At 40.9% G+C, this 13,175-nt stretch overlaps 1 protein-coding gene across 6 annotated transcripts in view; it reads right to left on the bottom strand.

Moving 5' to 3' along the window:
• The window catches only part of PEX5L (peroxisomal biogenesis factor 5 like), a 216,224-nt gene that overhangs the window by 7,437 nt on the left and 195,612 nt on the right, over positions 1-13,175 (bottom strand). For 5 of the 6 annotated variants that reach the window (XM_032407137.1, XM_032407141.1, XM_032407142.1 and 2 more), the window contains 5 exons: positions 11,238-11,381; positions 7,987-8,057; positions 6,515-6,712; positions 5,468-5,633; positions 4,920-5,077 (listed from right to left, as the gene is read on the bottom strand). In XM_032407137.1, coding sequence (XP_032263028.1) covers positions 4,920-5,077; positions 5,468-5,633; positions 6,515-6,712; positions 7,987-8,057; positions 11,238-11,381 — 737 coding nt within the window. Of the gene's footprint in view, positions 1-4,870; positions 5,078-5,467; positions 5,634-6,514; positions 6,713-7,986; positions 8,058-11,237; positions 11,382-13,175 lie in introns of all 6 variants that reach the window. The other variant, XM_032407140.1, reaches the window with a different exon arrangement.

Raw genomic sequence — 13,175 nt, 5'->3', positions numbered from 1 at the left:
TCAGTGAGGTCAAAATCATTTCTACAATAATCCCCAGATGTTATTTTACCTTACTCTCATTTTCTCACAAGTGTACGATGGAATTTTCCAGTGATTACACGATGTGTGAAATCCCAATAGGTTGAATGCGGAGGCACATATGAGGATCTGTCTCTATTAAGCAAGATATTTAAAAGATCGTCAAAAATGATAAAACAATGCCACTCTTCTCACTAAGCACGTTTTTGTTTTGAGGAATCATTATTTATCATAAAATAGATAATGTTACCATAATAATGAGGAATCATTATTTTTCATAAAATAGATAATGTAAATCTTATGTTTAAATGAATCTTTTAAACTTTTCTCAGTTTAACATCTAAGAGGGTAAATATTGGTAGAACCCACATAAAAGCCCCTGGAGGTCCTCAACAATTGTTAAAAGTGTAAGGGGGTCCTGAGAACACGAAGTCTATGACCTGCTGAGTCAGATGCTGTCCACAGGCCTTCCCGCTCCTCCCGGCCCCAGCTTGCTCGTGGGTCCCCAGGGGCTGCTGGATCTGCCCTCTCAGGACCCCTGGCAGCAGAAGCACGTGTTCTGTATCTGACAAACTGGGCTTTGCTGAGAGTAATGACACTGCTTTCATTTGTATCTGCTTCACTCTTCTTAAAAGCTTCTCACACATTCGATCCCACGTACTCTTGCGAGGAGGTCATTAGTAAGCAACTGGTAAGAAGATTTCAGGTAAGGCTGGACTCCTGAGTCCACTGCACATAGTCCAGGCATTTGTTCATCTTAGGGTTAGACCCACCGGGAAATAAAGGGCAATCGGGGAATGGTGGCACTGTGCATGGTGACCTGGCTGATTGATGGAAGGGAGTGGGGTTCTAACCGTCCTCTCTTCTGGATGGTTAGTAATCAAGCGAAAGAAAGAAGAGGGTTTATAAAGAGATGCACGTGTGGAGTTTACTTTGGAGGCCCTTTCTGGCTTCCTTGTCACAGGGTGGCAGCTTAAATGACAATGACTCCCTTTCCTCTTGTCATCCTAGGCCTGTAAGAACTCCAAGGGGAGGAAGATCCTGGAATCCCCACAGGCACAGGCTGCTCTGAGCTCCCAAGTGTGTGGCCGTGGTCTCTGAGGGACATGGAGAGCAACAGAGTAGTCTAACTAGCTAGCCCTGCCAAGCAATGTGAGGTTTTTCCCATGAAGTGAGTCTAAATCCGTTCTCCACCTTGGGAACACAGAGTCCTTTTGGGGAACTCAGAAGATTTTGCATGTAGATGTTTTCAGATGTTTCACACATATGTGTATGAATAAGCTGTTTGTGTATGTCTTGATTAATAACGTGCATTCATGTAAAAGCATTCCTCATTTTATAGTATCTTTCCCTCATATTAATACTAACAAATTACCACCAAAGGGGATGTGATCTATGTTTTCATTAAAAAGAGGTCCTCATTTTTTTTAATTTACTTTTTATTTTTTAAAGATTTATTTATTCATTTGAGAGAGAGAGAAAGCCGGGGGTGGGGGGCAGGGGCAGAGAGAGAGAGGGAGGGAGGGAGAGTCTTAAGCAGACTCCACACTGAGCGAGGAGCCCTACTTGAGGCTCAGTCTCAGGACCCTGAGATCATGACCTGAGCCGAAACCAAGAGTCAGATGCTTAACCAACTGCACCACTCAGGCGCCCCATGAGGTCCTCACTTTTGAAAAGGTTAAGATTCTTTGGTCTAAATTCTACTTTGGGGCTTCTACTGACAGAAGGGTAGCATCTTATGCTACACCCAGGTTTCACACCAACAATTTCCTCTCCTTATTTCAATTGTATACAATACTGGGGAAGGGCTTGCCTTTGACTTTTTATATAAAATGTGCAGTGACAAACAACCAGGGTTATAGCTACATACACAGACATCTGCGTTTCTTGAGGGAGATGTCCCAAGACTCTGCTGGATATGAAAGCATATGAACCAGCTCATGGCTCTTTTCTGAGTCACATCTCTACTGAGGGTTATTATTTCCTAACTACCCACTTACACCTCAAGTTAAACTTATTTTCAGAATTAATTTAAAGTTTATGTCTCACTCGATGGTCTTTTTTTCTCAGGAAAAAAAATGCAAAATATTTAGTACTTAATAAGATTTTCCATATCTGGCATGACAATAAAAGACCCACAAATCTCAGCTGAGATGTTTTGAAACACTGAAGTAGTCACGCGGTCAAGGTTGCCAGATTTACCCAGTAAAAATACAGGATGCACAGTTAAATTTGAATATCAGATAAACAGTTCATTATTTTTAGTATGAGTATGTCCCATGCAATATTTGGGAAATACTTATCCTGAAAGTGTATTTGCTGTTTATCTGAAATTGAAATTTAACTGGGCATTCTGTATGTTATTTGGCAACTCCAAAATTGACTTGCGCCTGTACACGTGACTTTCATCTTGAGGATTAAAAATTCTCCCTCAGTAGATGTGCCCAATTCCACCTAACACGGGCCTTCCCGGCTTCCTGCAAACAGTTGCCCTACCGAGCCTGACACTTGTGAATGCCAAGAAACAATTTTATTGGTCTCTCAAGTATTGTTTTCTACACTGTAATGAGGAGTTCCTGTTAAGAAAGACTCACCTAGAAAGACATGTATCATATAACCTCACTGATATGAGGAATTCTTAATCTCAGGAAACAAACTGAGGGTTACTGGAGTGGTGGGGAGTGGGAAGGATGGGGTGACTGGGTGATAGACATTGGGGAGGGTATGTGCTATGGTGAGCACTGTGAATTGTGCAAGACTGTTGAATCACAGATCTGTACCTCTGAAACAAATAATACATTATATGTTAAAAAAAGAAAAAGGTAGTAGGAAGGGAAAAATGAAGGGGGTGAATCAGAGGGGGAGATGAACCATGAGAGACTATGGACTCTGAGAAACAAACTGAGGGTTCTAGAGGGGAAGGGGTGTGGGGATGGGTTAGCCTGGTGATGGGTATTAAAGAGGGCACGTACTGCATGGAGCACTGGGTGTTATATGAAAACAGTGACTCATGGAACAACATCAAAAGCTAATGATGTATGGTGACTAACATAACATAATAAAATTAAAAAAAAAAGATTCACCTAGAAGCTTTATAAAAGCCTCCTTTAATTGAATTTAATACGTCTACATGTACATACGTGTTTATTTCCATCTCTCCTTGTTCCAAACAAAGGACGTACGGTATCTCATAAAATACATACATACAACATAGTGAGAAAATAAGTGACTAAAAGGGGTGAAGATAAAATCAGTTTAGGAAAATGAGACGAGACCAGGAATGAACTTAGTATACAAAACAGACCCGGTCAGCCTTTGCCAGCTGGTGTGGGAGGAGGCTGCGCAGGCGTCCTGGGGCCCTTTGCGGGCTGGTGTAAGATCCAGCCTCTGCAGAGGCTCCCTCCACAAGGTCCAGAAAATAAAGCAAATCAGCTGCTCCGGAGTCACTCAGCTCTTCCCGGCTTTAGCCTCTTTAGTCCTCTTAGAGGACGGGTGTAATCCAGTGACTAATGTTCTTTCTAAGATTCTTTTAGTATAAATGAAGCAACCAGTTTCTGAAACCTCAATATTTGTCAGTGGCACAGCCCCCAAATGCAGTTCAGAAACAGCGGCTCTTCAGATGTCAGAGGGATGCTCCCTGATGACTTATCTGCATAAATAATGATAAGGATCCTGAGGATGACGGCAATGGTCATAATCATAATAACAAATGCTTACTACTGCTCCGTGCTTAGGCAATTTATATCTAATCTGTGCAATGATCCTGCAGGCTAAATATTATTTTACCACTTTTTTTTAAAGCAGGTGAAGAAATTGAGGCTCAAAGGTATGTGCCCAGAGTCACAAAACCAGTAAATGGCAGAGCTGTGATTTGAACCCAAGCTTTTCTGATTCTAAAAGCCTGGTTCTTTTTGAGAATGAGAAAAGGTTTATGTTTTTTGCGGGATTTAAAACTAACAGTTTTCTTTTGTCCAATTGTGAAAGTAATACCTATTTAGAAAGTATAAAAAGAAGGAAAAATTACCTATACTTTCTTTCTTTTTTTTTTTTAAAGATTTAATTTATTTATTTGAGATAGAGAGAGAGTGAGAGAGAGAGAGAGCACGAGCAGGGGGAGTGGCAGGCGGAGGGAGAGGGAGAAGCAGGCTCTCTGCGGAGCAGGGAGCCCGACATGGGACTCAATCACAAGACCTGGAGATCATGACCTGAGCAGAAGGCAGACGCTGAACCAACTTAGCCACCCAGGCGTCCCTTACCTATACTTTCATTACCCCCCAAAAATAAAGGTCGTTCATGGGTCCTGTTGATGAGGAAAAAATAGGATATAGGATATAGACCGGACGATGAGGAATAATGAGAAAACAAGAAAGACGTTTTAAACCATAAACCCACCATTTAAAATTTTTTAAAGAAAAAACTTTTTCTTTAAAAAAATTGTAACTAACCTTACAGGCAAAGTAGTTTTAGACAACCTGGACTTTTGGTTGTGCTTTGCCCAAACCTGGCCCTAGACCTTCTTGTCATTTTGCTGGGTCCCCCTGCCCCACCCCCCAAGGTTCTCTTTTTCTTTACCTGGGAAATGAAGGGTTGGACTGTTCAAGTTTCTCAGAGAGTTGCCCCAACCCAGGCTGACTGAATGGAAATCTCAGGGGGAGGGGCCCGGGAATCTGCATTTCACAAGATGCCAACACAATTGCCGCTCTCCAAAGACTGAGAAACACCGAAGCAAACTGTTCCCGCTTCAACAGGCCTCAGGATGCAACGGTTCAAATGTTCCCTTAACAAGAGGAGGAGGGCTACTCCTACAAAAGGAGGTATTTTCACTGGCAAACAATCTTTCAGGTTATTTCACCTCAGCCCTGAGTGTGGCTCCTGGTTCTCAGCCTACGACCATACTGCACCTGTAGGCGCCCAGATTGATGCAGCTGATTCCCAGGTTGTATCTGGATCGGATGAAGCCTGGCTGAATCTCCAGGGCGCGGGTGTAGGCCTCCACGGCTTCCTCACTGCGGTCTCCGTTCGCCAATGTTGCCCCGAGCCGGTTCCATAACGAATAGTCCTGAGGACAAAATCAGAGCTAACAACCGGCTCGAGCCACAGTGACCGAGCATTCCCATACTGCTTGCAGAAGAAGCATGGTGGCTAGAAATTTATCCAGGGCTCATGGATAGGGACCAGGACGGCGGAGAATTACTCAAAAAATGGTATGGACGACTTTGTGAAATGACTTTTCATTCATCAAAGAGCCTCTACCATCGGATGCTGTCAGGCAATTCATATTTCTGTTTGAGGTACTTGAGGATTAACAGCCACAGTAGCATATTATTAGTACTGATCACATTAAGCCATTGGATGCAGGGAATTAAGACATAGCAGAAATGTGCAAAGTGTAGCCTGTGAGAAACTTATTTTTAACAGAGAACCTTACGGTTTCTTGTTGTGCACTTACCTCCGGCCGAACAGTTAAGGCAGCGTTAAATGCATCTATTGCTCTATTAAATTCTCCGCTCAGGTGGAACAGTACCCCCAGACCTGTCTGTAGGTCTGGGTCAATCATATCTCCATTTTGGTGGGCGGCTTCCAGATATAATTCCTTAACTCCTTCCAAAACGGAGCTACAAGGGAAAAAATGGAGATGTGTATTCCAAATAGTCTGAACATATATTATTTACTATTATGTCCTCTGTTCCAAGAGAACATCAAAGACTGGAAAAAATCGTGCCTAAAATATCTTCGCTTAATGAGAAGGACTATTAATACTGCATGTTAAAAAATACCTGCTGATTTTCATGAATTATTTCATCATACACAGAAACATACTGTGCTAAGTAAGGTCTTCACAAGGAGAGTTCCATTGACCCTATGAGTGCCAGTGTGGAGAACCCCAGGGCTCCGTGAGAATGAATTTAACATCGTGATTTATTGCTGATAGAAACAAAATCCCTAGAAGGAAGGACTTCCGTTTTTACTCATAGCCAATTCTCAGGCTTTATGAAATGTGGTGCATTTTTTAATTTATTTGAGCTTAATTGTATGTCCACAGCCTTTTGCTTTCAGTTATGGTACTCTGGTAAAATGTCTGAGTGCCCACAATCTTGATCATGTGTCCAGTCATTGGTTCTGGTCTCAGCATCAATCTTTGTCATCAGAGTTGCTCTTCTAGCAGGAATGCATCCGAAATGGCTGCTGGTGAGGCTTGTTTTTTTTTTTTTTTTAAGATTTTATTTATTTTTTCAACAGAGAGAGAGAGAGAGAGGGACAGCGAGAGAGGGAACAGAAGCTGGGAGAGTGGGAGAGGGAGAAGCAGGCTTCCCGCTGAGCAGGGATCCCAATGTGGGACTCGATCCCAGGACCCTGGGATCATGACCTGAGCCGAAGGCAGACGCTTAACGACTGAGCCACCCAGGTGCCCTGGTGAGGCTTGTTAATTACCCTTAAGGTGCCTAATTGTGTAAATGGGTGTTTACTGCCAACTGTAACTTAATTAGAAGGATACCTATCAACTGGAGACTTGGACATCCTCCGAGTAAGGCCTGGAGATCCCTTCTTGCTCTTCACAAGATATTTGTACTTTGGATTTTGCTTAATCCAATTCTTTAGAGCTTCACAGGCATCCTGCTGATGGCCGGTGTTAGTGTAACTCACGGCCAGAGCCATCAAAGCTTTCAAGTTGTTGGGCTGTAATTCTAAGCACCTGCAAGAAGACATAAGTAAACAGGTAAATAAATAGCCAATTTCAGATTTTTTCTGAGCCAGAGTCTAACAGTTCTTTAGGAAATTTGAGGTCTTTATTAATTAAATGGTGCAAAAGCATGGATAAGTTTATGTTAAGTCCTTGGAAAATACCACATTTATCTGTGTGAAAATTGGGACCTAAGTATGTGTGTAAGAAAGTTAAAACTCCTCTCAATGAGCGCTAGGTCTGGTTATTTAGTAAATTGTTTTAAAACTATAGAAAAGGTGGCTAATCCTTGCACAAAATTTATTAGGAGTTTATCTCATGAGGAGGGGCTAGCATTGTTTTAGCGCTGCTCTGTTATTGATCTATTAAATGTATCGTATCCGCAAAGCAAACTGACTAGAGGTAAATTTGGATACGCAGAGATGAAAGTCTGTACAGTGTTTTATAAAGGAGAGGGAAATTCCTGTGTTTCTAGACTACCGATGTGGGTTTACACGAGGCACAGGCTACAGCTGCTCCCCCTCATGCTATCCCACTGGCCTCTAGCAGGGGCCTTTCAAACTTTGAGGTGCCTGAGAATCATCTGGGGATCTGGTAAAATGCAGAGTATGTAATACAGTCGGCCTGGATGGGCCTGAGGCTGGGCAGGTCTGACAAGCTCCCAGGTGATAATGAAGCTGGTAGTCCATGGAGAAGACTTGGAGTAGCGAGCCTTAGACAGTCCCTACATCAGTGCTTTAGGGAGGGATTATATGTTATATAGGGAAAGGGGAAGTCGATTTGGTAGGGCTGATTTTTCCAGGGTTTACAGAGGGGCTCTAATGAGGTAAAGTGTGATGCTACATCCACCCAAAGCAGTCTAGACCTTTAGTCACAGGCTCAGTAGTTACACTTGTAGGTCACTGAAACTCTCTCAGGAGATTCTCTGTAGACACAAGGAGCTAAAATTACACTGAGGTTATTTTGAGCACGTTTGTCCTGAAGAAAACTTTCAAATGTTGCAGAAGGCTGAAAGTTAAAAGGAACTATATATGTAATGAGTCTATTTTATGACCGCTTTTGACATGGACACTTTTGTGCCAATGAAGGTCAACTGATTTGCGGATGATGAAACACTGCGATTTAGGAATATTATTTCTTCATAGATTCTTGTTTCCTACAGCTAAGTAATATGTGGCCTCTCAGCACTTATCCTGGCCAAATTCTTTACAATGTACCTAAGGATCAAAAGACAAGATAAACAGGAAGTCCACCCAGCCCATAATTTTGCACTTAGCTTCATCTACCTCTGGAGGGCGACAATAGCTGCTTGTTCGTTTTCATTCTCTGCCTGGGTTATCCCGAGGAACTGCCATGCCTACAAAAAACAACTGAGGTCAATGTTGCAAGAGGAAGCAGATTCACTCTTGTGCTTTAGATCCCTCCATGCAGAACAACCTGTCTCAGACGCGAGAGTCTTGTAAAAGGGAAAAATACCACAAGCATTTCTTTATTCAAAGGCTCTTCTGACATCTGGGTCAAGATCCTCTGCCATTATTGACAAATTCTCAGTATTTACTCTCCCGTGACACATGGAAACATTTGAGTATCTGAGATTTCATGGTATTAGGTGTCTTAAAACCAAAAGATAAATATATAAAAGTATGCATTTGTGAGGAAAGGGGATGGAAAATAACCCAGAAATGAACCTAAAGAGTGTAGACTTTATATGGTAAGGAATCTCAAGATGTACAAAATGAAACCAGTTTGTATAGATGCAAGTCTGACTGTTACTATAAGAGCTAACAGAAAATTTAGGAACTAGGGAAAATAAAACAAAATCCTCCACTCTCATGTGTTCATGGCTCTAATATCACTGTTAAAATGCATAAAGCACATATAAAATGCAATATAATACATACATAATTGTATAGCCTACACTTTATATTGCATCATGAGCACTTTTCATTTTTTACAAAATCCTCATACTTATAATTTTTAATTTAAATTTTGTTGAGTGGATATCCTATTATTTACTCAACCAATTCCCTATTGCTGTCAGGTTGTTTCTAATCCTTTGCTATTGTTGACAATGTGAAGAATATCTTCAAGCAGATAACATTTTTCATATCTAAATGAAAGTTTTTAATATAACAAATTTTTCCCTATATACTTAGAGGAACAATAATTCTCACACCATTAAAAGAACAATCCACATGAACAAAACCTCTCATTACATACACTGTCCTCAAATTTGCTGGGGATGGGGGTATATCAGTCTTACGGATTTTAAAGGATTTGGGGATTTTGGGGCGCCTGGGTGGCTCAGTCGTTAAGCCTCTGCCTTCGACTTAGGTCATGATCCCAGTGTCCTGGGATTGAGCCCCGCATCGCGCTCCCTGCTCAGTGAAGAGCCTGCTTCTCCCTCTCCCACTCCCCCTGCTTGTGTTCCCTCTCTCGCTGTCTCTCTGTCAAATAAATAAATAAAATCTTTAAAAAAATAAAAATAAAAGGGTTTGGGGAGTGCATATCTCTCCCACCTACAGACATTTTAAAGCAAAATTATATGAAGATACATAGAAGCATCCTCAAGGGCTATAAAAATTATATTGGCTTTATCATCCTGAGTTATTATTACCCATGCCATATAAACTCATAAAAAATACTGATTATTTTCCTCCCAAATATCAGTGATTCTTTTTATTCATTCAAATGTACACAGAGCAGCCACTATGTTGATTTCACCTTCCATACATCTTAGAATGCTTCTTAAGTTTGATGAAACAGTCCCTCTCTGGGGGCTTCTCGCTAGCCTTTGAGCATGGTGTCATTTTCACTGTTCACAGATCGTCCTTTACCTGAATTTTGGGGTCTCCAAGATTCAGAAGCCCTGGGTCCTTGGTTGGGATCCATTAGTTACCCAGTGTCCTAATCTTCTCATTTATGAATCTGACATAATAATGTATACTTCTTTTTTTAAGCTTCCAGGGTTGTTGTGTCAAACTATATAATACACATGAAAACACCGCAGCATTTAGAAATGTAAGATGATATTCTTTTGGGGGTTGGTCTACAGTTTTCTATTAATGTAATGACTTTCTCTTCCTCTTAAAAATTCCAATATTTTGGTTCACGTTCCAATTCTCAGCTCAATCTTGTTCCACTATCAACGTTTTGACTGACAAGATACCAGGGCTTTAACCTAGTGATTGGTTTACTCATCCTTCCTATACAAACTTTAAGTACAACCAGTAATAATAATGAAGGCTAATTATTGATGCACCAGGCACTGAACTAAGCACTTCATTTATATGAACTAATTTGATCCTCACAACACCCAATGAATAGTTATTATAATCGTGACTTCCATTTTATGTATGAAGAAATGGAACTGAGATGGTTTAAATGACTTGTCTCTGATCACATGGCTCATGGCTCATGAGCGGTAGAGCAGGGATTTGAACCCACACAGTTAGGACAGCACAGCCTAGAAGCTTAACCACTACTCTATACTGCCCTCTCAGCACCGTATATACCACTCCCTAAAATTTCTGCAAATTCCTTATGAGGAATATTCCTTATAAGACGATTCCTGAAAATTACTCCCAAACTAAAAGAGAAGACTTTACACCTGCCACTAACTTATTACAGGCCTCTGCAGGTTTAGAAACATAGTGGACCAAAGGAGGATGGCGAAGCCTCTCTGGGTGGTCTCCTGGCCTCAGTCTCCATCACCTTCCACACCTCAGAGTACGGGGTTTTTCGAACAGGCAAATTGGGTTGTATCCCTCTGCTGAGTAGAGTCCCCTAGTGGTTTCCCGGCTTTCATGAAGTTCAGACTCTTACCCACTTTTCCTGCCTCCTCTCCCACCATTGTCTCCTCCCCTCTACCCTCTGGAACAACGTTTCATGCCCCACGGTCCACACACAAACCACTCCCTCTTAACGCCTCCGCCGCCCCTGCTGTCTTTCATTAAGCCCCGCCTCCTTCAAAACTCAGCTTTGGATTTAATTGTAGGGGAAGGCCCCCTCAGGAGCCTTGCTCTCTGCTCCCCTAGCATCCTGTGCATACTCTGACATTGCATTTATTACACTTGCCTCTCCAGATAGAACACAAATGTATCTTTTCAACAGTTCCATTTTCCCAGCTCTTCAATATTTGAAGCCAGTGCCTGGCACAATTCTTAGGACCCGGTATGTGCTCAGTAAACGTTGAGTGAGCGAACCAAGGGTGAGATATGGCGTGGCTCTAGTCCTAGACAAAACTATACACTGCCCCCTGAAAACCACTGCTGAGCCTCCAGGTTGACAATTTTGGTTTTTCATTTCTTGTCCCCACCCTTTTATTTTTGGGCACTGTAGATACTGCACACTTGATTTGGTTAGCGAACAGGTACCTATATGTAACTTTTGAACACATAGCCGAGTAAGCCAGGTTAACACCTTTGGGAGCCTTTCCCTGATGCAAATGCAGCCGAGGGGAGCTCTGTGGCGCCCCCTGTCCCTCACTCACACGCAGCCACTTTGTGAGCCGAGCAGGAAGAAGGGAAAATGTTACCTCTGCGTCTCCAGGGTCCTGAAGAATCGCTGCTTCCATGAACAGGATGGTGACAGGCAGGTCCCCTTCCTTCAGTCTTTTTAAGCCTTCTTCAAATGCTCCAGGCCAATCCTTGAAGGGATTTTCAGTGTGAAAGTAATATCCCTACAACACGGAGAAGGGCACTATGAGATCCATCATCTCTTCGTTCTGATATTCAGTAAGCTCTTTTTGAATTTGAATTTATTTAAGTTATTTCAATTAAATTGAAATTACTGTTTTTCCCCCTTCCTATGAAGGTAGGACATTTTCATTGTATAAATTTTGGATGATATTATTCTGTTATTGAATAATATAAAAAGAAACAAAAGTTACCCATCACGCCACAACCCCTATCACTGCTAATATTTTGGAGTTTGTTTTCTATTACTCTTTTGCTCTTTTTGTTTTACCCATTTCCCCCTGAGATTTAAAAAATCCAGAGTTTTAGACGTATTTTTGCTAAGTGCTACCATCCATTCCCCTGAAATGTTAATGCCACATGCTGTACATCTGTTTATGTGCTCTGACCCTTTGGAGGGCTACAAACCATTCTACTATCTACGATTTTTTTTACCTTCCTGCTCCTTGAACCAGTTTTTGTCCCATAGGGGGCTATATTTGCCCCATTGAGAATACATGTTTTAAAGTTATAGGTCTTTTCTTTCAAAAATTTAAATTGTACAGAATGTATAAATAATCTTTTTCTATGAATATATAAATTAAACAAATAAGCTCATACCATATATGCAGTTTTGTAGCTTAAGCCCCACTTAGTTTTAGTTTTTAAAATTATTTGCATTGTGCAAAAACTTATTTAACCAAGCTCCTACTGATGGATATTCAGGTTACTTTTGATTTTTTTGTCCTCATAAATAAAGTTACAGAGAAAACCTCGTGCTCAAATCTTTGCGTATGATTATTAACTTAGGATAGACTTCTAGAGGGCTTTTGTAGACTAAAGGCTATGAACTATTTTGAGGCCCTTGATATGTATAACTGAATTGCTTTTGAGAAAAATTTGTCCCAAGTTAAACTCTAATTGGAAATATCTGAGAGAAATGATTTGTTGCAACCTTACCAGCATAGATCATCATAATATCCTTCTAATTTGATAGATACAAATAAGCTAGTCTGTTAATGATGCTACTAAGGTTTAAAAATAGATTAAATGGAGACTTTCATTCTCCGTTGTTGCTGAGAAAGACAAACCCCCTTATCAAAGCCACAGGGTATGACCAGTTTATGTAGTGGTGTTACAGATATGGGGTCCCAGGGGCGAGGAGCTCAGGGCCCCAGCCATGCCTCAGGCGCATGAATTACAGCCTAGAGTCTGCCAATCTATATCAATGTTTTCTCTTCTTGCCTAGCTTTGATTTCTTTGTAGAAGAGGGTTATTTTTAATAAGATACTCTAATTTTATGAGATTGCCTTGCCTACTGAGGGGCAGAGAATACTGGCAGGAAGACATTTTAATGACTATGTAGATTGAAAATCCTCTAAGATTGGAGACTATTCATCATCATATCTATTGCTAGGTAAGCATTCAATAAATATTTGTTGATTGAACAAATGGAAGTTATCCAGAACTGAATATTATTGAGACTTCCTCTACCACAAAAAATCCATAATACATACATATTATATGTATATACATATACATATATATATAGTTTTTCCTTCAGTAAGAAAATTCCATATCTTTTTCTATCTTTCAAGTCCTTTAAATTTATTTCTCAAAAGTGTCCCTCCCCTCTTCACCAAGTGTTTTTATTTTTTATTATTTATTTATCTGTTTTTATTATTTTTTTCACCAAGTGTCTTTAAAAGCATAAACCCAAAGGCAACTGGGACTTCATGGGTAATTTGGCTGGTTGTTGACTGAACTCACACATTTGCTGGGGCTCCTTTGAGGGGAAT

Source organism: Phoca vitulina, unplaced genomic scaffold (genome assembly GCF_004348235.1).
Source record: "Phoca vitulina isolate PV1807 unplaced genomic scaffold, GSC_HSeal_1.0 scaffold8, whole genome shotgun sequence".
Lineage (NCBI taxonomy): Eukaryota > Metazoa > Chordata > Mammalia > Carnivora > Phocidae > Phoca > Phoca vitulina.
This window is presented reverse-complemented; position numbering and strand designations above follow the sequence as displayed.